The 25,203-nt window shown below is 37.8% G+C and overlaps 1 protein-coding gene across 4 annotated transcripts in view; it reads left to right on the top strand.

The window, feature by feature from the left end:
* Positions 1 to 18,443, top strand: part of LOC109062622 (glutamate receptor ionotropic, NMDA 2B-like) — a 98,821-nt gene extending 80,378 nt beyond the window's left edge. For 2 of the 4 annotated variants that reach the window (XM_042760687.1, XM_042760694.1), the window contains exons 9-16: positions 645 to 816; positions 2,236 to 2,389; positions 2,492 to 2,617; positions 3,059 to 3,288; positions 4,314 to 4,474; positions 6,375 to 6,562; positions 11,759 to 11,997; positions 14,004 to 18,443. In XM_042760687.1, coding sequence (XP_042616621.1) covers positions 645 to 816; positions 2,236 to 2,389; positions 2,492 to 2,617; positions 3,059 to 3,288; positions 4,314 to 4,474; positions 6,375 to 6,562; positions 11,759 to 11,997; positions 14,004 to 16,496 — 3,763 coding nt within the window. In that variant the 3' untranslated portion in view covers positions 16,497 to 18,443. The remainder of the gene's footprint in view (positions 1 to 644; positions 817 to 2,235; positions 2,390 to 2,491; positions 2,618 to 3,058; positions 3,289 to 4,313; positions 4,475 to 6,374; positions 6,563 to 11,758; positions 11,998 to 14,003) is intronic. The other 2 variants (XM_042760703.1, XM_042760711.1) reach the window with 2 other exon arrangements.
* The last annotated feature ends 6,760 nt before the right edge of the window (positions 18,444 to 25,203 follow it).

Raw genomic sequence — 25,203 nt, 5'->3', positions numbered from 1 at the left:
ATAGGTAAAATATCTTAAATCTGCTATCTTAAATCAGCCATTGCATGAGATCAATATGAGATCAGTCATTAATTTTGACTGCCAAATTGCAGATTTATCTTATGAGAGCACTAAGTACAGATCCTCCATTCAGTTTTCAAGTTCAAGGTGTTCTGTCACTGTCAGGTCTAGATTATATCATATAGTAAGAAAGTGTGGTGTATACAGTATTGCACTATTAATGTAAAACAGATTTATTTATGGATTAAACTGGTACTTCATGTCTCTTTTCAATATTGATTATATAATATCTGTGTTAAATTAGTGTTAAATAAATTTAGCATTCTTGTAATAAATTATTGCTAAAACACTAATTTATTATGAGAAATGATCTTGGATTAATGTGAATTTTGACCAATTTAAGTCTCTGGTTCTAATGTAGTCAATGCAATAGTCGGTGCAGTGGTCATTAGTCATTTTGATGTTATGTTGACTCATTGATAGATTTTTTCAGATGCAGATTTATTATGAAATGTTATTTTGATTAAGGATTGATGAACAGCTAAGGCAAAATTTGTTAAACGCTGTCTTCAGTATTTAGAAAAATAACTTCCTGTGCTAATATTAATCTTCTCAACATTTTCTTCCTGTTTTCCTATTTCTAGAAATCAGACAGGAGATTCAGGGATCTACATTAAACGCTGTTGCAAGGGCTTCTGTATAGACATCCTCAAAAAGATTGCCAAATCTGTAAAATTCACCTACGATCTCTACCTGGTGACCAATGGGAAGCATGGCAAAAAGATCAATGGCACATGGAATGGCATGGTTGGAGAGGTTAGTTGCAAAATTCTTTTAGTAAAAAAACTCTGGTTCTCATCAAACACAGAGTTGGGTTGAATAGGTTGTTTCTCATTCAAGAGCTTGCTGGATCATACACTTTTGTTCTTCCTGTTCTATCATACCCCTGCATTTGATGGATGAGAGGAGCATATTCAGCTGTATGCTTTGTTTTTTTCACACTGTAGGTATGCTTATTACAGTACATTAAAAATAATATTTTGCTCACTTTGTTTAACAAATTTTGTTAGATTTAAAAAATATATATTTCTGCGCTAATTTGAGGTGAATCATTTTTGGATATTGTATGTATGTATATTCTGAAACATCTATGGATTTTTGATTATATATATAAAAAAAAAAAAATGAAATTCTGAAAAGTATCTCTCATGACAAGAACAGATGAAAGAGAGAGAAAATGTGAGCAAGTGAGTTTGCACAAGCCCAAGGGAAAATACAGCTGGTGCATTAATTCAGATGAGAAATAATATGAGTTACTGTTGCTATGTTATGCAGTTCCCTTTCGGTCCTAGTCATAAGAATACTCTGAGAACTGCACCACATTTGGAGCCGCAGACTCGTAGTAGCTTGCTTGATGTTTACTTGATGTCTTTATGAGATCTAATGCTCCAAGACATGCTCATGTTCAGTGATAGATGATATAACGCAACACATAAGAAAGCAAATATGCAAAATATTGTCTCATATTTTGAGAAAATAGGATATAAAATAGCACTACTCAACATGCAACCCACAGGGCATTCTTGTGGCCTGCATGTTTTTAGAGATTCTGCTATATACCGTGGTAAATCCACAGTGCAATTTTAAAAAATCTGACACCAAGCAGAAATCTATAGTCCACTCTGCAAACTGTGCCACAGATGAGCGCTTACAGTACAGCTTCATTGATTATAATGGAAGTGATTTAGTTTGATACATGGTTGTGTAAGTGTATAACAGCCTTATTAATATAACAGAGGCACTATAAAATTAGGAGTGCAGCCCTCAAGGCTAAAGAGATCCGGATTTGTGGCCCCTTGAGTAGCTCTGATGTAGACAAAGCCTTCCTTTAGCATACATTCACCTTATTAACTCTGTTTTGTCCCATTTTCCTATATCACCGGAGGCCCCTTATATGTAACTCTAAATATACCTGGAAAAGTGAAGGGTTTGGGGAAGCGGTGATTAGGGAAAAGTTGAAAAGAAGGAGAAATGGCTATTAAAAGCTACTGTGCCCCACTGTAGGAAGTAACCTAATTTCTGCCTTCCTTGGTCTCACAGTCTTGTTTTTTTTCCTTCATGGTTTTTCATTCACTAGTTCGCATTTTATATGTCTTTCACCCTTTTCTTCCCTCTGTTGTGGCATGCCTAGACTAGTCCAGGTTCGGTATAACTTCCCTTTTTCCTCATGTCTAGGTGGTGTTGAAGAATGCCCACATGGCAGTGGGGTCTCTGACCATTAATGAAGAGAGGTCAGAGGTCATTGACTTCTCTGTGCCCTTCATAGAGACTGGGATTAGTGTCATGGTCTCTCGTAGCAATGGCACAGTGTCGCCTTCTGCCTTTTTAGGTAAGTACTAAATACACACTGTAATGTCATTCACGATCAAACTCCAAAATCAAGTGCGCTCCTAATATCTTTTCCCTTTTTTATTTTTTTTTTTGCACTCAGAGCCCTTCAGCGCTGATGTCTGGGTAATGATGTTCGTTATGCTGTTGATAGTTTCAGCCGTGGCTGTCTTCGTTTTTGAGTACTTCAGTCCTGTTGGCTATAATCGCTGCTTGGCTGATGGACGAGGTGTGCAAACACACACACGCACAAATCTATAGCCCTTATACATAACACCAGCATACATTTGGTATAGTTTTATGTCTTCATTTTCTAGCCATCTAAAAATTGCTAATAATTATAGTCATTAAATGTATATATATACAGTATATATATATATATATATGGACATTATATCCACCTTTCTGTGCTGTATTGGCTGGTATATATATATACCTCTTCTTTTTGGACATTATATCCACCTTTCTGTGCTGTATTGGCTGGTTTCAGCAATCCAATTCTTGTCTGAATATTATTGATTCTTTTGACTAAAATCAAAACTGAATAGTTAATTTATGGCTACTTATTATGGATTTTCTTCCTCTGCCCTTTTACTCCTCTCTTATTCCTACTAAATTATAAAGTAATAACTCTCTATTTCAATTTCTCTACCTCTTTACACGCCATCAGAGCCTGGCGGTCCTTCCTTCACCATTGGAAAAGCTATTTGGCTACTTTGGGGTTTGGTCTTCAATAACTCTGTGCCAGTCCAGAACCCCAAAGGCACTACTAGCAAGATCATGGTCTCGGTCTGGGCCTTCTTCGCTGTGATTTTCCTGGCCAGCTACACTGCCAACCTGGCTGCATTTATGATTCAAGAGGAATATGTGGACCAGGTGACTGGCCTGAGTGATAAAAAGGTAATAGGGTTTTTTGGTCAGATTCAACAGCATGTGCAAAAGTGAAGCATGGGCATCTGATAGCTGTTATCAAAAATATAGTCTCATTGATCTAATTTATCCTACTGTCAAAAAATTTTATCTATTCCACCTCCAGAACATAAAAAGCAGTTTTTTTCCCCCAAAGGCTGCCTTGAATTGAACGTGACTTGACTTGATACAACAAACTCTACTTTATCCTTGGTGTTAAACCGCTAAGGTTAATTCGCATGGACTAGCCAATAAATGATGAAATATTTAATGTGCACTGTGTAATTTTTTTGATGTTATAAAATGTGCTTCTGTCTCAGTTTAATGTGCAAAGGCAGCTATAAGTAAGCCATTTGTGGGTTTTCTGAGGCTCTGGTGCTTTAAAAATATTGCTTTGTTTGTTTAAGCAATCTGACACGTCAACTTTTGGCTTAACCAATGATGTAAGTTAGGGGCGGGACTGTGTTAGTGAAACCTGTGTGTAAATGATTATTTTTCACAATTCACCTTTAAAAGGAATTTATTTATATATATATATAAAACTTACTACTTTATGGTCTTAACAGTGAATAATTTTTGTGCTTACACTGCACAGTTTTGCATATGACATCCTAATACTACTGTTTATGATCATCCGATGACTGATGACATATTTGGGCAAATGCATGCTGACAAGGTTTTGTGGTAATTTGTTTTTTTCCCCATGTCATCTTTGCGTGTAAAAAATTGGGCTAATGTGAATTAGTCAACCGTTATAAAACAGAAAATAAGATTTGACTCAGAGAGGGTGCTGTAGCTTCTTTAATAATTAATGTGGTAAGATTTTGTTTTTTACTCTAAGTCATGCTTTACTTTTTATGTCTAGTGGAGCTTTGAGTGTCTATAGAACATAGTCTGTGTGTTTACACTGGAAATGGTTATATTATGAATGGTGAAAAAAAAGGATCTGTTGTATCTTTAAAGGTTTTTGAAATGACACCTCCCCTCACACTTTGTCCCTTCTCTCTTTTATCTAGTTTCAACATCCAAATGATTTCTCCCCTCCATTCCGCTTTGGTACTGTGCCCAATGGCAGCACAGAGAGAAACATAAGGAACAACTACAAAGAGATGCACACCTATATGACCAGCTTCCACCAGAAGAACGTAAACGAGGCCCTCCACAGCCTGAAGACGGGGTGAGAACGAAAAGAGAGAGAGATGATATCTGCATGAAAAGAATATAAAGGGTGGGAAGACAGGGAGTTGAAAAGCTTGTAGGACAGCAGTAACTACAGTGTGTGAGTAAGTGGGTGGATGGATGAACTCTGTATTGATAATAGCATCAAAATGAGGCATCCTGAAGGGACTTTGTTTAAAGATGCTGATTGGTAAAGACTGATTTTTGTTTACTGTCCTTTATTTTTTTCAGGACTAATAGTGTACATTTTAAAGGTACACTCAGTAATTTTTTGTTCATGTTGTGCTGGTTGATATGACTGTCATGTTGGGCTGACTGAAACTTTTACCAGGATAAAGCTAATAATTTTTAGCTGGTCATGTAGTCTCAATATGGCAGCTCATTGGAAGCAACCTACTTTATCTAAAAGATGTAAATGCTACATAAAAGCATTTATTAGGAGTCTTCATTCCATGTGAGCATACATCATTTTAAACATTTTTTTTTTTTTTTTACTGCTATTCATTTTTTTATGTTTTAATGAAGGAAAATTAACTGAGTACACGTTGAAAAAAAAAACATGAATCGAATTTTAATCTACAGATTTATCGGTAACACTTTACAATAAAGTTCCTTTTGTTAACATTAGTAAACTACACTAGTTAACATGAACTAACAATGAAAAATAATTCAGAAGCATCTTAGTAATTTCTAATTTCAACATTCACTAATACATTATTAAAATCAAAAGTTGTAGCTATCTGTTTATATTATTTAATGAACCTAAGCTAACATGAACTACCAATGAACAGTTGTATTTATTAACTAACATTAACAAAGATTAATGAATATTGTAACAAATGCATTGCTTGTTTAATGCTTATGTAATGCTTTATCATTAACTAATGAGACCTTATAAATATATATTTTTTTAAACTACAGATATATCTTGCAGTAAGTTTTTCAGCATTTTTAAATAACTTTTTGACTCCTCAAGTTTGTTTTAAATGGTCTTTCAGATTGAAAAATCAATTTTTAAAATCACAAATTCCATGTAGTCTCTCACTTAAGATGAGCTCATAAAATATGCATAATAATTAGATACAAGAAATAGCAAAATGCTGTTTAAATTAGTTTTAGGTATAGTTTAGGACACTACACTATGTCTTGACGTTGAACTATGTCCTGAATTCCTGGCGGGTTGAAGTTACCACTCATTTCCAACACACAAAGAAATATGTTTTCTTTTTCTTTTCTTTTTCTTTTTAACAATACAATTTAGCCATTTATTTGTTGCTGACCAGAAAAAAAAGTAACACAGATGTGTTTGGCACAGGTTAATTATCGATAACTAAACCTAAAACCATAAGAAATGTCATTACTTGAAATTAAATAAACATTGTAAATAAAGTAAATAAATGATGAAAATGAAATGATTGTGCAATAAAGTTATACATACATAAAGTGTGACAAACATGAAAAAATAAATCAACACTTTTTCACACCACACTGTATATATATATATATATATATATATATATATATATATATATAGTATATATATATATATATATGTGTGTGTGTGTGTGTGTGTGTGTGTGTGTGTGTGTGTGTGTGTGTGTATGTATATATATATTAACAAAAACTTACTTGATTTCAGCTAGTTGCCACAGCATCATTACTCACTGTTTAAAGTTGAAAGACTTAACTAAAACTTTACAAAAACTACACAAACAAAAAAAAACTAAAACTAATAAAAGGGACAAAAACAAAACTAAAACTTGAAAAAAATGAAAGCTGTAAATATAAAACATAAATTCTAAATAATGACAAAAAGTATATTAATATATCAGTGATACTAAAATAACACTGGTTTGCCAAATTTTTCTAACATATGATTCCTCTCCCTCTCCATGTAGTAAATTGGATGCATTCATCTACGATGCAGCGGTCTTGAACTACATGGCCGGACGTGATGAGGGCTGTAAACTGGTGACCATCGGCAGTGGTTATATCTTTGCTACTACAGGGTATGGCATTGCCATTCAGAAAGACTCAGGCTGGAAGAGGGCAGTGGATCTTGCCATTCTGCAGCTCTTTGGAGATGGTAAAGACTGATTTTTTTATTTATAATATTATTGTTATTTATATGATGAATTAGCCACTAATCTGCATTAATAAGTTCAAGATTAAAGATATTTAGGGGAAATTCACAGTGAATCTGCACTTTCTAAATTGTTTTAGCATCCGATTCACTAAAAAAGATGCTGAGAGGATAGGCAATAGAATTTATTTAATTACATTTCCTAAAAACAAAATGTCCCTAAGCATTCAACCCCAATCCCATTGAAGTCAAAAATTTAAAATTTCTTGTTGTCATACTCTTAATAAGTTACATTTTTCATCTGCTCAAGTAAAACGTTAATGTCATCTTGTTTCAGCAAGGTATCTCTGGCTAAAACTAATGTCAAAGTTAGTGCATCCATGCTAACGTATAAACCTAAATAGCGAACTGTTCTCACCTCATGTACAGTGTAGATCAAAAACATGGTCAAGGTCTACATTTCAGTGCCTCTCCGTTTTAAACTGGTTAAATGTACATTAATTTAATCGTACCCTGCGATACATGAACAGTGTTGATCTGGGATGTTGTTATCTGCGATCGTGATGGCCGTAAGATGAGACTTCTCCTGTCAGCATTGTGATCTGTAAACCCTCGCTTGAAGTTACCCACCGTATTTATTTTCAAAATGTTATATATCCCTCCATGGAATATTTAATTCCTACTTGAATGGTGGCCCAAAATTGTTCAAAAACATAGTGAGACAAAGTTTTCACACTGACAGCTGTCATTGTAAGAGAGTGAGCAACTCCGTTTGTTTGTCTGAGGGAGCAACAGTAACTAAGGGGGGGCGGGGCTTACCAACAGGTCAATTGCATGATGCAAGGTTACAAAAGATAGCAGACAGTGCCTGGTTAAAATGGATTATGGGTGGTTAATGAATAAGATGGTTTTTCAGATTCAATACTGTTTACAAAAGTGGCGCGAATGTTTTCTTCATTCACTTCTTCTTTAAATGATTCTCAATGTGCCCTCAAGGCAAACATTTTGAAGAATACCTGTCAAGAGATGACAAGTGCTGACACTGTCTGTTAGAACGCCAACCAGTATACCACAAAATTGTAACGACAGAAAATATGGCATCCTGTTTTTCAAAGCTTCCTTTATGTGAGATTCACATTCTGTTAAAGCATAATAATGCTAATATTGAATTAATGTACTCATCAAATCAAGGACTCGTCTAATAATATGCTTTGTAATAATATAAATTACTATAGTTTACACAGGTTGCATAGGTGATGCAAAAGTAAAGCTGAAGGTGTTTTAAGTTTTCTGTCATATTAGTCTATTTGCACAATGGATATGACATTCATGATTATTCTATAAAATACAGTATATAGTTGCATTAAATATGGAGGGTAAATAAATAAGCAATGTACAAATTTAAGTTGTCGATGGGAATATGAGATTTGCCAATATGAAGCAAATTTACTGTAGCAATTATATAAATATATAAATATATATATAATAAACAATACTTATATTCAGCAAGGATGCATTAAATTGATCAGATGTAACAATAAAGACATTTATAATGTTACAAAAGATTTCTATATTAAATAAATACTGTCCTTTGGACTCTGAACTTCTAAAAAAAATATCACAGCTTCCACAAAAATATTAAGCAGCACAACTGTTTTCAACACTGATAATAATAAGAAATGTTCTTTGAGTCTGCATATTATATTCTGAAGGATCATGTGACACTGAAGACTGGAGTAAATGTAGTTTTTCCTTCATAGGAATCAATTACATTTTAAAATTTGTATGACTAAATTTTAATTAGTATACAATATATATAGAATACTAATTATAATACTAATACTAATACTAAGTAACTGTAATAGCTGTACTGTACCAGCAAAAGATGTACAGCATTGAAAAGTTCTTATGTCCACATCTCTAATTCAGTTTGATTCGAATGCTTTCCTAGTGATCCAGATCCAGGGGCCATTTCTAGAAATCAACCTCTCTTCCCCAAACTGCATCTGAGATGGCAAGCTGTTTGGAACACATCCAAAGACACATGCAGAACATGCCTGATGCACCCCATACAAGCATAAACAGTGTTCATAATTTCAGACACTTAGGATGGCATTTTGTAAGGAGATCTTATAGATTCTGTACATGGGCACAGTCATAGAAAATTCTGTCAGATTGGCTTATTTATTTTAGACATATTTATTTAATATATATATATACCCTACTTAATGATTTCTCATGCATGCCATGGGTATGTCATGCAAGCGGGACGCATTATATTAGATCAGTGGCAAGGTGAATGTTCATATGCATATTGACAAGCAGGCAGTGCACCTTGGTTCAGCACACTGATAGCAGTATGGAATCAGAAAGGTACGTCTGAGTGTATCACATGTTGTTATATAAGCCAGCATATGATCCAGGAGCAGGAAAAGAGTCATATTTGCAAGTGTCAAGGAGGCGCATGTGTTATCTCAAAAGTACACTGGGAAGGCATCAAATGTGTGACACATGCTGCATTTCCACCGAAATTACCCGGAACAATTGTACCAGGAACTTTTTTCCCCAGGAACCATTTTACCCCCAGACCTGTTGCTTTCTGCGTTTCCACCATGGTCTAAAGTACCGTGAAGATTAGGCAAATAGTCCGGTGATGTAGGTCTGCGCACGTTTCTCAATGCAAAGTACGCAAATTTTGTACTTGCATCCTCAATAGTTCGGACTTTGGGAGTTCGACTCGGGAGTGTGATCTCCCGCAGATGGGACAACGCAAGTCCAGTAATTCTGCAAACAGCAGCATACTTCATAACATCAGTCAGGTCGCCTTGGATACTGCAATTTTCCTCACTGTATATTTACAATAAGACGAAATAGGATATCAAATACCACTGCCTCCTTTCATTTTCATTTAAACATAATAATAGCCGCAGAAATGTACTTAGTTCAGGGAAATGTGTATATATACAGCCTACATGAAACAAAATATCATATCAATTGCCTTTTTTATTTTCCTTTTAACATATAGATAAATTAAATAAAGACAAAAGATTACCTGTTAGATTTTCCCATAATGAATTATATTTTATGTTTAACCACTAAAAAGACATCAGAGCCAGTGGCAAATGTTGGAAGGACTAGCCGAGTTGAGACTGCTCTAGGTGGATACATGAGCACTGAGCTCCCACTGATCATCTCCGAAATCGGTGAAACACATTTTTAAATAGGCGCTGTCTTTATAAATAAACTACAAATTTGAGTTTTAAACAACTACATTCTCGCCTGAAATACTTTTAAAACTACATTTCATGATACAATAGGGCTGCTCGATTATGGCAAAAAATCATAATCACGATTATTTTGGTCAATATTGTAATCACGATTATTTAACACGATTATGAGGGGGACATATGACCAAAACTTTATATGAGTGATTTATTTAAATATAGTGATAAATATTAAATATATATTTCCTGTAAATAAGGTTGCTATGACATATACATTGTAGAGACCAGTAGAATTTCAAATAAACAAAAGTCCTCAAAATTATTGAAAAAAATTTAACTGTCAGTAATAAAATATAAAAGGACAAATACAATAGAATAAAAAGATACAAACAAAACAAACTGTACTTTAATGTTTTTTATGCAAGTCTCAAAGCAGTATGATTTAATTTATTCATTATACTATTTATTATTAATGTCTCATTTCAGTTTTAGTTTGGCTCTAGTTTTGTATTTATTGCAATTTATATGAAAAGGTTCATGTTGCGTGGTACAGCCTACTACAGAAATTAATAATCAAATTTAAAATAAAACATAGCCCGCTGTCACTTTAAGACCCGCACAGATCCAAATTACTGTTACATGCGTATTTTCATTCTCAAGTCTTTACGTTCATTTATTACATGACAAACGAAGGTATATATGAATAATCATCAACGTTTTGACACATTTTTCTGTGTATTTGACCGTTTAGGCGCGCACGTACCTTGACCTAAAAGATGACTTTACATGTCCGTGTTCTGTTCCGTCTCTAAGCGGATATCTCTTCCTGAGGAGCAGCGCAAGTTCTGTTTCATGCTTTTGAAAACATGAATGAATATACTTCGATAAATCAAGCACGTACCATTTTGCAAATGTCAAGTTACATGATTTTACTGGTTTTCACATTGGAAATTGGGCTTTTATGGAGGAACGAAAGCGCAGCGCTGTGGAATGGGGCGCAATAATCGTTTTATCTCGATTATTGTATTTTCATAATCGTTGGAGGCCAAAATCGTAATCGAACCATTTTTTCAATAATTGCACAGCCCTATGATACAATAACAGTAATATTTTGAAAATTATCTGAATAAATGGTGGTTGAAATCACAATGCTGCGTGAACTCAACCAATCAGCATGTTTAGCGCCCAAGTCCCACCCCCGAACGTTCCGGACCTTTGAAAAAGTACTACCTCGCAAGCAGGGACTTTCAGAGGGGCATTTTTTACCCGGAACGTTATTTAGATCCTGGTTCCTGCAGTGGAAACACACCAAGTACCAGCCCAAAGTCCCTAGTTCCTGGGTAAAGTTCCAGTGGTGGAAACGCGGCTACAGTCACCGACTACAGTCCCTAGTGTGACATAGAATTGCAGCCACTGAATGGATGGATCCTTTTGCATGTGTGTGTATTTTTTATAGTTTGAATTATTGAGTATGAGAAAAAGTACATTTGTGTGTATCTGCATTTGTCCCTAAGACAGACCTGCAGAACAGAAAATGGTGTTTTGGATTTTGATCCTGTCCATCCTATGCGGGCTGTCAGGCCCCTTAGGTCCCTTATTAGAGCTGGGAACCAAATCTCCAGTGACTCCCATAAGCAATCATTAATGAGAAGAGAGCTCCAGTGTGTATGAGTTGGATCAATCCGTCATGACAAATGTTACACTTCGCAGGGGCCGTAATTTGTTTACTGTGCACAGTTTTGTGGGGGCTCTAAATAAATGCAGTGCTGAAACGCATTGAAATCGTCAGGGATAGACAAACGTGAACAGATACGTCTGCTAACAGTAAAGCTTGAGAGCACTCAAAGCCCACACACACAAAACACACAGCTGGAGAGGCAGAAAGTAAAAATTCAAAGATGCACAAACAATCACTCTCTTTCTAACCCACATTCAAATGCTAGAAAGTGCAATCTTTTTTTGTCCTTCTTTGAAGGTGAGATGGAGGAACTTGAGGCCCTGTGGCTGACTGGCATCTGCCACAATGAGAAAAATGAAGTGATGAGCAGTCAGCTGGATGTAGACAACATGGCAGGTGTGTTCTACATGCTGGGAGCTGCAATGGCCCTGTCCCTAATCACATTCATTGCAGAGCACCTCTTCTACTGGCAACTGCGATTCTGCTTTATGGGTGTGTGCTCAGGCAAGCCCGGCATGACCTTCTCCATCAGCAGGGTGAGTGGAAGGTTCACTTTTGAACTTAAATCACTTTGAATCTGAAGCAAACAAACACCAAGGATGATTTCACTATTATTCTGGAGCCAACAGCCTATTGAGTTTGTGAAGCATTGGAGATTAGGAGCGCAGATAAGAGAGATATTATACTGCTTATCATTTTCTTCTTTGGAATCTGTCTTGTTTTCCAGTCAAATTTTTTCCCTATCATTAAATTTGTGATGAAAGTAGTGACTGATCTTGTTTCCGGACTGTGACGTACATCCAAATGTCCAAAAAATAAAAAATATATAGAAAACAGTGCAGGCAGGGACTTCGTTCTATGCATCGTTATTTGACTGGATTAAGAGATGAGGGCGTTGCACACAAAAGTAGCAGCAGATGAACTTGAGCTTGCAGGGAGTGAGGTTTAAGCAGTCTGCATTATTGGAGAAGTCTTATGATATTTTGAAGGTCAAAAGTAAAAAAAAAAAATAAAAAAAACATACATAAGCAAGTATGAATTGTTCACAGTAAGATCTATTAACATACATTTAGAAAATATTTCATTTCAAGTTTAAAACAAGATAAATTTAAAGGATGTGAAAAATATCTTAAATGTAAATGTAAAAGGCAAAGCATCAGTCTCTCATTCTAGACATTCGGACACCAAATCATGCCTCAAGCGATTTGGAGTGGTGCCATGACCCACATAAATGTGGGGATGAACACAAAGAGAGTAAATATCAATTTATGTGACCAAACTGGCAAGTGACTCAAACATAAACCTGGGTTTACCTGAGTTCACAAATTATTGAGGCTAAAAGGATAAATGATTGCTATAGTCTGTTAGCCACAAGGGCAATTGTATGACCAGTTTCCTCAGCTACAAGTACAGACATAGTAAAACAATTTTCTTACTAGATATATTTCCCTTTGAGATGCAGATGCATGTTTAAACACTAGCTGTGTGGAGGTAAGAAGAATCTAAAATGAATAGAGTGGGGAAAAACAACATACAAAATGGGAGAGAAAGGCACCTCTCAGGAGAAAGAAGGAAAGAGAAAGAGAAATGAGATAACACTGAATGGAGAATATGTTCTAACCCAATCGGATTAAAGGGTCTGGAGATGAATGAGAATAAGAGTCACAGTGGAAAGGATGACCTGAAAAAAACCTTAAAAAAGACAGAAGATAGAGAAGATAAGAGGAACATAAATAGAGGAGGTAAAAATACACAAGAGTGGACAGACACTAAGCATGACTAAGAGCGAGACAGGAAACATTTCTGACATGTTGCCTCACTAGAGGGATGGACCGCCAGTAGAATCGTAACCTTTAGCCTTTGAAATGTTTTGAAGAGATTTCTATTTGTTCTACTTATTTTTCATGCATCGTTTGTTATGAAATGGTTTTTATGGTTTGTAAGTAAATAAATAGACATTTCATTATAGTGCATCACAACATTTATAGGTCTGGATATAAATGGAAGCACCCAGCAGTTTAAAAGATATTGAAGTATTTTGACTTCAAGCTAGTTTTACAATAACACATTTGCCTTTAAAAAATGAGTTTGATAAAATACAACCAAAACTACACAGATAAATGGACTAAAATGCAGTAAATCTGCATCACTGGTAAATGAGCTGAAGAGGTTTATTAGAATATTGTGTAATTAATTTGTCAAGGCAGTGATGAAGGAGAGACACAGAGGAGTAGACACAGTGGTGTCAGCTGAAATTTAATCACACTGATTGAAGACATTGATAGGCAGTCAAAACCTGAGTTACTGCAACACTGTTATCATTAATCAGAACTTCTACTGCCTCTACCGTTTCTCTTTCTTGAATATATTTTGTTATATTTTCATCAGAATCTGAATTAGAAAGAATTGCATCAGAAGCATCAGAATTGTGAAAATGTTTGCTGCTAATTAAACTTTTCATTAAACAATAATCTAATCCCACATTGTTTGTTCCTTCTCCTTTCTTTTGTTTTTGCTTTCCCTCATTTTATCTGGCCAACAGGGCATCTACAGTTGCATCCATGGTGTTCAGATTGAAGAGAACAAATCAGCCCTTAACTCACCATCAGCCACTATGAACATGAGCATGAACAACACCCACTCCAACATTCTCCGTTTGTTGCGTACGGCCAAAAACATGACCTCTGTGCCTGGGGTCAATGGTTCACCTCGCAGTGCATTGGACTACAGCCATCGTGAGTCAGCCGTTTATGACATCAGTGAACACCGGCGCAGCCTAGTAGGCCACAATGACTGCAAGCCTCCACCGTACCTGCCAGAGGATAACATGTTCAGCGACTATGTAAGCGAAGTGGAGAGGACTTTTGGGAATTTGCACCTGAAGGACAGCAACCTGTACCAGGATCATTACCTACACCACCATGGGGGCACGGGATCCGAACTGGCTCTCGGTATGTCGGGTCCCCTGCCTAATCGACCTCGTAGCTTAGGGAGTGCCAGTTCATTGGAGGGTGGGTACGATTGTGACAGCTTAGGGGGAGGGGTAGCGCCCATCTTCACCACCCAGCCACGGCAGTCGCTGACACATCGGAACAGGGAAAAGTTTGACCTGATCGCGGGTCACCCAACCCAGTCAAGCTTCAAGTCTGGCCTGCCTGATCTATATGGAAAGTTCTCCTTCAAGGGTGGGGCATCCAGTTCAGGGTTTATTGCAGGACATGACAGGTACTGCGGGGGAGGTGGGGTGGGATCAGGAGGGGACGATGGAAACATTCGATCCGACGTGTCCGATATTTCCACTCACACCGTGACCTATGGGAACCTCGAAGGGTATGGCAAACGGCGCAAACAGTACAGGGACAGTTTAAAAAAGAGACCTGCTTCTGCCAAGTCTCGCCGTGAGCAGGATGAAATTGAGCTTGGCTTCAGGAGACGACCCCACCATACAATCCATCATCATCACCACCATCATCCAGCAACACAAGCCCACCGCTCAGCCACCCCACCCGTGGAGCGCAAGAGCCAGAGAGGTGGTAACTGCACCTCCTATCTATTCAGAGACAAAGAGAATTTGAGGGACTTCTATGTGGACCAGTTACGAGCCAAGGAAGGGGCAACCCCATGGGAGCATTTGGATTTAAATGATGCTCCAGGAATGGGTGGAGGAATGGGACTGGGCGGAGGCAGTTGCAGTGGAGTAGTTAGTAGCGGTGGTGCTGGGGGAGCATGCACTAGTTTGGTTCCCATGGAAGATTTCCTGAAAGGTAAATCCAAGAAGACAGAATGTAAGGGTGGAATGGGAGGAGGATCACCTGGGCAACAGGGCCATGCATGCTGGGAAAAGGGCATCGGAGGGGTGGGAGGGTTGGCTGGAGGGGATTGGGAATGTCGCAATTGCCACAGTGGAGGGGTTGGAAGTGGAGGAAGCAAGCCAGTTTGCATGCATGGGGGAGGCGGGGCTGGGGGCTATCCAGCTGCTGGGGGAGTAGGGGGAACCAGTGGAGGGAGTGGACAAATCTCAAGCCGCCCTAGTTCAGCCACCTGCAAGCGATGTGATTCGTGCAAGAAACCGGGCAACTTGTATGACATCAGTGAGGACAACCACCTCCTCCTGGATCAAACTGGGGGCAAGCACCCTCTGGAGAGTGGAAAGGGAGGGGGAGGCACAGGGGCCCAAACCCAGGTACAGAGGCGGAAATTTGGCCCAGGTGGTAAGGTTTTGCGCAGGCAGCATTCTTATGACACATTTGTAGACCTGCAGAAGGAAGGGGCGGGCAGGATGGGTGGGTTTGGAGGCAGTGGCGGAGCATCAATGCTTCCTCCACCCCGAAGTGTGAGCCTAAAAGACAAAGACCGCTACATGGATGGTGCGAGCCCCTACGCACAGATGTTTGAGCAGTATGCGGGAGGGGAGCGGGAGACATCATATTTTGGGGACAGAGGGAAGGGTGGGGGTTCTTCATTTAGCTTATTCCGTGGGGGTGAAGGTGGGTTGCACCGTCGCTCCGTGGGTGAGAGAGACATGAGGGACAGGGATAGAGGCATGATGGGAGGAGGTGTGGGCGGTACCCGAGGGGTCGGGACTTACTCCTTGTCTAAATCTCTCTACCCAGATAAGGTGAACCAGAACCCATTCATCCCAACCTTCGGCGATGACCAGTGTCTATTACATGGCGCCAAATCATACTACATCAAAAAGCAGCAGGCACAGCCGCAGCAGCAACAGACGCCACAACAGCAGCAGCAACAACAGCTTCTCAACAACAGTCGGGCTGAATTCCGGGGCTCCATGGGGGTGACTTCCTATTTGCCTGCCTCCGCAACTTCTGGGGTGTTGTCCAATGTGGCCCCTCGGTTCCCCAAGGACCTATGTCTGGGCGGGCCCCTTGGCAACCACCACGGTGGAGGACCTAGCAACAACAAGCTGCTGTCAGCAAGGGATGGGTTAGGAATGGGTCAAGGACAGAGACCATTTAATGGATCGAGCAACGGACATGTTTACGAGAAGCTTTCCAGTATAGAGTCTGATGTCTGAAGAGGGGAGTCAGAAACAGATAGAAATTCAGAAATGAAGCCAACGGATATGCGGAATGATGATTGAGAGAAAACTGATGAAAAGGCAGTGTGTAATTAGTTCCTCCATGCTCACAAAAAGAAGAGGAAACCATATTTAAGGAACTGACTCATGTTTTCATTAAGTTATGCGGATCATGCGCTGCCAAGCATACGTATGTAAATAGAGCGAGGGGACCTGCCCACTGTCGAAAAGTTGAGATAAGGGGGAAAAACCTGTTTATTACTCTCTTTTATTCTCATGTTTTTTTTGTATATCCCACTATTTCCCTGCTCCGAACATCAAAATAGCGGCCAATCCAGATGGAGACAACCATGTACAATCCTTTGTACAATTGTGGATGGAAATCAGTTACTCTTTTTAAGCAACAGGGTAAAACTTACAATAATTGTATTGATAATGTTCTTTATAATAATATTATTATATATTATTACAATGTTTATGATGTTTAATTTGGGCTTGGTTTCTGGATGTTTTATGCTGTTATATATTTGTACTGTAGTTTCAGTTCTTAGTTAACAAACCACTTTGCGGGAGGCTTTTTGATTTGTCAACTGAGCTTATTTGATTGTTAATGGAGTTGTAGACAAACTTGGATTTCATAAAGTTTCTTTATTATTGGTTATTCAAGTTTATTTTACCAGTATGGAGTGCTGTAAAATGTGTGTGCAAGGCATGATTTGCAAAGTACTTCATCTGTACTTGAGATATCATTGTGAAGGAAATGTATTCTTATCACTTTATTTTATAGTGTTCTGTTTGTTAGAACAACATTGGTTTAATACACAGCACGTTATGTGCCTTACCAAGACTTACAGAATGCCTGATTTACAGGTCATATTGCCATGGTAACTTTCTGGTCACTGCACATAGACTTATCATGGGCTGATTCATATTATTCTAGAAACTTCCTTTTAACAGTATAAGCACTGATATGGAATATCCACCATTGAGGAGACGTAAAGTAGGCTGAATATGTTCATAGTATTAATCTTTAGAACTAGGTTCTAAAGAGAACCAGATAAATTATCATTCTAATAGCTTCTAGGAATGTAGGATATTTGAGGTTTGCACAGCATTGTACAGTGCACAGTATCCTTCCTGAGTTAAGACATGGGGCGTTACATTTGTATGGTGTTATCTATAATATTGAAACAAATATCGATTAATTAATTTTTTCTCCACCTTCCCCCATTTTTGAGGAAGTCTCATGGATTTGTTTCTTCTTAGAATGCATTTAGTAATGGATATGCTTATCTGGACTTTCCTTAGGGAAAGTATGTGCACAGTATGTAGGGTTTTTGCAAGATTCTCAGCAAACACTTGCATTTTGTTATGTAAATATTATTTTTTTTCCACTCTGTACAGTAAAAAGACAGAAAGGATGTAACTCTACGGATTTATGTTTTCCCATATTGGTTAGATGATATTTTAGAAATTACAGTTAAGGTTAACAATCCAACTGTGCTGCAAAATTTATCAGATAAAAATCAATGGTATGGATAAACACTAAGAATTTTTTCTATATCCTCCCTATTGTTTTTCAGACTAATACAATCCTTTACTGCACCTTTACAGCAGATGTGAACCTTTTTAGATACATCAGTTTATGCCAGTCAGAGTGCTTTTATTTTTAACAACATAAAACATGATAATGATTGGAATGACTCCAGCTATTTCCCATATACATTTGGTGGTAATTTGCCATTTTAATACCCACTTATATGAAGTAAAGGTATTTCTCAGGAATTTTGGATGGGCACAGTCAAAAAGAAACATATCATTTAACTAAATTGTCTAATTACCTAAATCAATAAACCACTGAACTCATTTAATTGGAGAAACAAGAGCCATGTGAGGGTTTTTTGTAAGTAGGACTCTCTTTCTCTTTTTTTACATTTTAATTTAATTTAAAAAAATTTTAAACAAGGAATGAATTCATGGCAAGGTAGTCTGAAGACATGGTCTTTTGTTGATTTTTGGCCCTCAGCTTAGATAAAATCCTTTACTTGAAGTTTGTTGTGTTTACTGCAGATTCTGTTCATACATTTTCTTTGTGAATGAACTGTTAGCCAAACAGATCTCCACTTTAAGCACAATATTTATATTATTTGGTTTATAACTGATGTATAGCTATCGATTTGTGAATTTTATCTTAACTTTTTGCCACATTCTTTTTTGACTCAGTTATCTTTGTGTGAGAATTTGTGTTAAAGACGAGCATGCATGTCTTTTACTTATTTATTGCCATATCTTTAGTGTTTCATTTATGTTTATTTAGATATCATGCCTGCTCTTTGTGGGTGCAATATGTTGATAAATTTTGCATCATACAGGTTCGGGGTGTACAATAGATGTGGTGAGTTTAATGAACTGATAAGCTCTTTGAAAATGGATATGTATGGAATAATAACTCATTAGAGAAATTGACAGGCAATCCCAAATTTGGGTGATTTCATCAGGAATACTGCCACTAGTTAAGCATAATTTTAAAGACCAATCTTGGGTCCATGTAAGGCTAATTGTGCCTTTGTCACAAGTTTTTTCACTTGCTCTCACAATACCTTTCTTTGCATGGAACCATGTTTTTAAAGTACCTTTAAGATGATTTTTATCAACTTTTGGTCAACTTTTCTCATTTTAGTTTTATTTAGTAAATCCTTTAAATATATCTCATAACAGTGTGCCATTTCTTTAAGAGCTATAGATGTGATAACAGTCCACTGCATTTCCTGTCAATCTCTGTGTTTCTATCGGAAAGTCGATCTTATAGTTTTTAGTAATAGTACTATGTATAAGTAGTATTGTTTAAGTGGGTGTGTGAGTGTCAGGGAAATATGACTTTGCTCTTCCTGAAAAGCTTTCCTGTTTAATCTTTCATTTAACTCACACTTTAAAGATGTGGCCTTGTAAAAGCACACTAATATCATTTGATAAACACAGGTTTAATGTGAGACGACATTTTCAGCAGAAGATACAATGGAGGTGGGCGGAAAGGACAGGAGGGATAGTAGCCAGTGTTCTGTGTTATTTGATTGTTTTATTTCCCTTCTCATTCATTCTCATTTGAACTAATCTCCTTCTTGATGACTGATAGGATAAGGCAGCAGTAGTTTTTATTTTAATGCTCTCCCCAGTAAGGTATGTCACATATGATTGTAGGTGTATCTGAAATCATATGCTTGATTACCTATGTATGCGAGTGGGCATGTGTGCGCGCAGGTGTCTGTGTGTGCACATTTGTCTGTGCACGTGTGTATGTGTATGTGTATGAAAAGGAACAGAGCACAGTGCAATGGTTATCTATTATGTCTGCTGTAAATAATTACATCCCCTTTCCATAGCCTTTTAATATATGGAGACAAATATTTAAAATAATGAAATTTGAGATACATTTTTGTCTGGAAGATTTTTTTATAGCCACATGGGGAAATTTATTAGACCACTGGACCAGGAGCACAGTGCCATTCTAATAGCATCCGAGAATCAGAATTTAAGACAAAAATGACACCTTTGTTGTCTTCAATTCTGTCTTTCTTGTATTTTAATCACTTATTTTAAATGTTACTTATGGATCAGAACTGTACAGATTCTGTAAATATGATAAAAATGGTTTCTTTTTTCTGTTTTTGTATAGAGAGATTACATGTGTTAAGACTACAATAATAATTTAATGAGACATTTCACAATACTTAAGCTATTGAGAATACAGACACAGTGTGAAAATAAGTGCTAAGATATATTCTTCTGTCTCTTTGTACAAAACAGTGTTGACTAAAAACAAAATAAAAGGGAGATATCTCAAGCCTCATAGTCCTTCTGTGTTTTCCATACATCTCCAGCAGCGAGAATCTGAGAAGAAATGGTGACACTCCTTTTTTTTTCTGTCATCATGTGCCATATGAATGAATCTCACTTGGTTTTCAAGTTGTTATTATGTGAAATGTGATTCTTATGTATGTGCCCCTTTGCGCAGATTTGATATTACACTGACTGTTCAACACAAGCTTGGGTTTGCTTCGTGACATTACGTACATGAAACGTGAATGAGAGCTTATTAGCCATTGGTGTTGCCCTGGATACGTCTGGTTCACTGCATCATGCACAAACTGCGAGCAAATACTGATGTCACTGAACTGAACTCTCATTTCTGTATCTATCGATTCATGTCAGACATATTCTGATTATTGATTCCCGTATGAATGTGCTGTTTTTAATCATAAGGACGTTGTACATGCTGTTTATTTTTAAAGTAATAGCTGTTTATTTTAAAACCATTTGCAATTCAATATTTCACAAACCTACTCTTTCTATTCCTGTCTCACTCCCCCACTCTTTTTCATTCCCCTTTCTCTCTCTCTCTTTCTCTCACATGCTTCCTTCAAGCAGCCAATCACAGAATACATTGCAACACATGTAACTATTTCTTGACAATTAACTGTTACCTAGCAACTGGACCTTTAAAGAAAGAAAGAGAGAGGGAGAGACGGAGGGAGGAAGACAGAGAGAGAAAAAGAAAGATTTGTGAAGTATACTGTGTCTTGGTTTGGGTGCTACAACATATTACACAGAAGCAGCAAGTAGAGATGATGTGCAACACCCCCACACGTGTCCATGGCGACAGGGAGAAAAAAGACGAAGAGAGCTGAACGCAAGCAGGGAAGTAGACGGAAGGATTGACAGGTACACAGATAGAGGGAGTCGTGAATGGAAAGATTAAGGAAAGTAATTAGTGAGAGACGACAAGTAACGTTAGCAGCCTTCTCGTTCATTTAAAGAAAGATATATAACAGACTCTCGTTTACGTCAGTTGCTAGTCGTATTTATGTTCATACGTACCAATATTCTGTCTCACCTCCTCACTAGCAAATATGCCGACTTTGAAGCGATATTGGTAAACGTCTCAAGTCCTGTGTTGACCAAAAACAGTGGCCCACAGACTTAAGCACTCACTCCTGTCAAAGTAGCGAGCGGTGAACTAACCGACGCAACGCTGCCACCACGCGGCCGGAGTCACATCACACCCCAGATTCATCTTGATCACATCTGAAGGAATAGTGGCGCGATGGTTCGTATTTTCAACTGTTAAAATTACACTACTATGATTCTGACTGTTACATAAAAGCACAAAAAGTCTGTTCTAGATAGCATGCGTTGAGTTATATTATAAGCGATCGTGTTCCCCAATGCAGATGTTCATAATTAGTGTTCAGTATTATTTGGGGGAATGGATGTCATTAGTGAGCTGCATAATGCTGTTCTCTATTAGACAGTGTGAAAGTGCATATGTGAATGATATTTAGTAATCATGCTTTTTTTGTATGCAGGAGTTAATGTGTGCTAATATAATAGGACACTGCTCATATATACACAGAGATGGGAACCTATATTTTAAAGGGGTCATATGATGCGATTTCAATTTTTCCTTTCTTTTTGGAGTGTTACAAGTTCTTGGTGAATAAAGACGATCTGTAAAGTTGCAAAGACTAAAGTCTCAAATCTAAAGAGATATTCCTTTAAAAAAGTTAAGAGTCAACCACAGCCCCCAAAACGGCTCGTTCTAACACTCCCCCACGTCTATGTAACGATATGGGAAGATTTGCATTACACCGCCCAAATGTTCATGCAAAGAAGATAGAAAGGCATAACTTTTATTGTCGCTGTAGTATTGTTGTTGCCATGCCGCCATGTTGTGGAAATGCTGTGTGTTTCATTGTTCGCTGTGTTTCGTTGTGAAAGCAAAACTACTTTGTTTGGCCTTCCAAAAGAGGATACGACTAGAAATCAGTGGTTAAGTTGTATTTACAACACTGTTCAAGAACAGTTCAACCCAAATATCCAGATGTGTGCAACGCATTTTATGTTTCCTGATTTGCCAGCTGTTCTGACTCACAGACTGTAAGTTTTTTATATTTAAAGAATTTGCCACTGATGATTCAACCGCGAGTTTTGAGCAGTGTAAACTAGAGCCTAGCGCTTGTTGTTTACCATTTCTCCAATCACAAATGCAGACATGGTTTTGATATTTTCTGTATATTTCTTTCCCATTGAGCACTGTGCCAACCAAACCCAAATTGCATAACATAATTTAAAGGGGTCATATGATGCTGCTAAAAAGAACATTATTTTGTGTATTTGGTGTAATGAAATGTGTTTATGTGGTTTAAGGTTAAAAAAACACATTATTTTCCACATACTGTACATTATTGTTTCTCCTCATTACCTGCCTTCTGAAATGTGTAGATTTTTACAAAGTTCATCGCTCTGAAAAGCGAGGTGTGCTCTGATTGGCCAGCTATCCGGTGCGTTGTGATTGGTCGAATGCCTCAAGCGTGTGACGGAAATGTTATGCCTCTTAACATATTGTGATGTCTTGTCTGGCCGGAGCGACGAGACATAAACATAAAACCCATTATAAACGTGATGTAAACATGATTTCTAGTTGTGTTTTCTTTTGGAAGGCAAAAACAGTAGTTCGCTTTCTCAACGAAACAGCATCACACACTGCAGCCTTCAGTGAGCAGAGGCCGGAGGCCTAGGGTGAGCCGCGGCCGGCTTGAGTGAGCAGAGTCAGGCGGCTTGAGGAGGATTCTACAAAGAAGCGTACCTTGTGCTTGCAGCAACCACATGTGACGACCACTGGCTGGACTCCGCTTCGTTCACGGTGAAAGCCGATTCTGCGATCCACAGTGCAAAGTTGATTTATTTCCTCAGTGACCAGCACGGATCAGCTCCAGGCATGACAAAGCGGATATCGTCCTCTTTTGGAAGGCCAAATAAAGTAGTTTCGCTTTCACAGTGAAACACACAGCGTCTATACAACATGGCGGCGGCGGCAACAACAATACTACAACAAGAATAAAAGTTATGCCTTCTTTCTTTGCGTGAATATCTGGGCGGCGTTATGCATATCTTCCCACATAATGACGTAGAGATGTGGGGGCGAGTTAGAACGAGCCGTTTCAGGAGGCGGTGTGGACGAGTGTTAATTTTATGAAGAATATCTCTTTGGATTTGAGACTTTAGTCTTTGCAACTTCACAGATCTTCTTTATTCACCAAGAGCTTGTAATACTCCAAAGACAAAGGAAAATTTGAAATCGCATCATATGACCCCTTTAACATAATTAACAAAATTAAGTAGCGTGTTTGGTTTTGTTTACCCAGAACTAAGGATTTAATTTGTAATTAGGTTATCTTAATATTTTCCATCAGAGATATTCAACAGAGAATTAATATTGTGTCAGCCAACCCCTGCATCAAGTTCAATATTTAAGCACAATTTAAAAAATGAGTAAAAAATTAAAAACATTGACAGAATTATATTGTAAAGTATTAACATTTATTCACCTGATTTTATTCCTGTCACACACATCTCTGGATACCAATGATTCAACTGAAGATTCTCCACAAAAAAATAATAACTGATTGTATATGACTTTATCCTTGTTTGGAAAGAGCTGGAGTATGTTTTTACTCTCAAGGTTTTTTTTTTTTAATCTCATTTGGTATTATCCTGCTGGGAAAGTTTTCCACAATCAACATTCCCAGCATTCGCTTTTCTGCCAGGGAACTTTAATCGCACCTTTGAGACCCAAACGTGAAGGAGTACAGACAAAAAAAAAAAAAATGAATGCACACTTGTATAGTATACTAACCTTTCTAATATGTGAATTATAGGCTATATGTCCATAATATAAAGGATGTTTCCTGAATAACATTAATGTATTTGATTATAATATCTGCAAATGTTTCATCTGTCCCTCTACCTCTCACTCTCGCTCGATTTAACCCTTCCATTTTCATTTTTGAACACTTTTACTCGTCTGGTTCTCACTACCCTGTTCGCAGGACGGACCACTCGAACCATGTACCGCCCTGGATACTTTGCTTGACTCGGTCCCACACTCTGAGGAGCCCGTTCTTTGCTATCCCCTCCTTGCTCCCCCTCCTCACGGTAACCATGATGACGGAGGAAGGGTTCCAGGGTTGCTAGGCGATTGTTAAGATCTGTGATGCGCCTCTGTAAGTGGGAGACTTCTCTGAAGAGATCATTTAGGGACTCAGAGAGAGGACGAACCCTGTGAGAAAGAAAAGAGTGTGAAATGGGGCGAGATAGAAGAGGTTTCTATGTTTGTATGTATGTGCGGAAACATCTGTAGGCCTACGAGAGAGAAAAGGAGTGTGTTTCTTTTGTTAGGGATTGGCACACACTTTTCAAAGTCAACACTGCAAAAAATCAATGTACCAAGTCAGACCTCTAAAAGAGACACTACTAATATCAGAAACTTTGTATTAATTATGCATTATTAATGTGAATAAGGAAACTTCACATTTGTTTAAGTGTGCTAAAATTTAGGCATCAGAAAAAGTCGAAAAACATACATTAACAGGACGTAGTTTAATATGACAAGGCTGTGCTTCTGGTCCTCCTAGCCAAGACCTGCCTCACAAATACACAAAAGGTCACACCGCCATTGCCTCCAGGTGTGTTAAAACGCTCTATGCCATAGGATGACGAGTCCTTTGTACACCACATTATGACAACTGTCCGATCCTGCCGCTTCACGAATAATAACAAGAAAAACAAAGCCTTTTCCCCACAATTTACTCTTCTCTGTAGCTAATCTCGTCTGTAACATTTTCAAGGATAGACTACTGCAAATTTC

Source organism: Cyprinus carpio, chromosome A1 (genome assembly GCF_018340385.1).
Source record: "Cyprinus carpio isolate SPL01 chromosome A1, ASM1834038v1, whole genome shotgun sequence".
NCBI lineage: Eukaryota > Metazoa > Chordata > Actinopteri > Cypriniformes > Cyprinidae > Cyprinus > Cyprinus carpio.
This window is presented reverse-complemented; position numbering and strand designations above follow the sequence as displayed.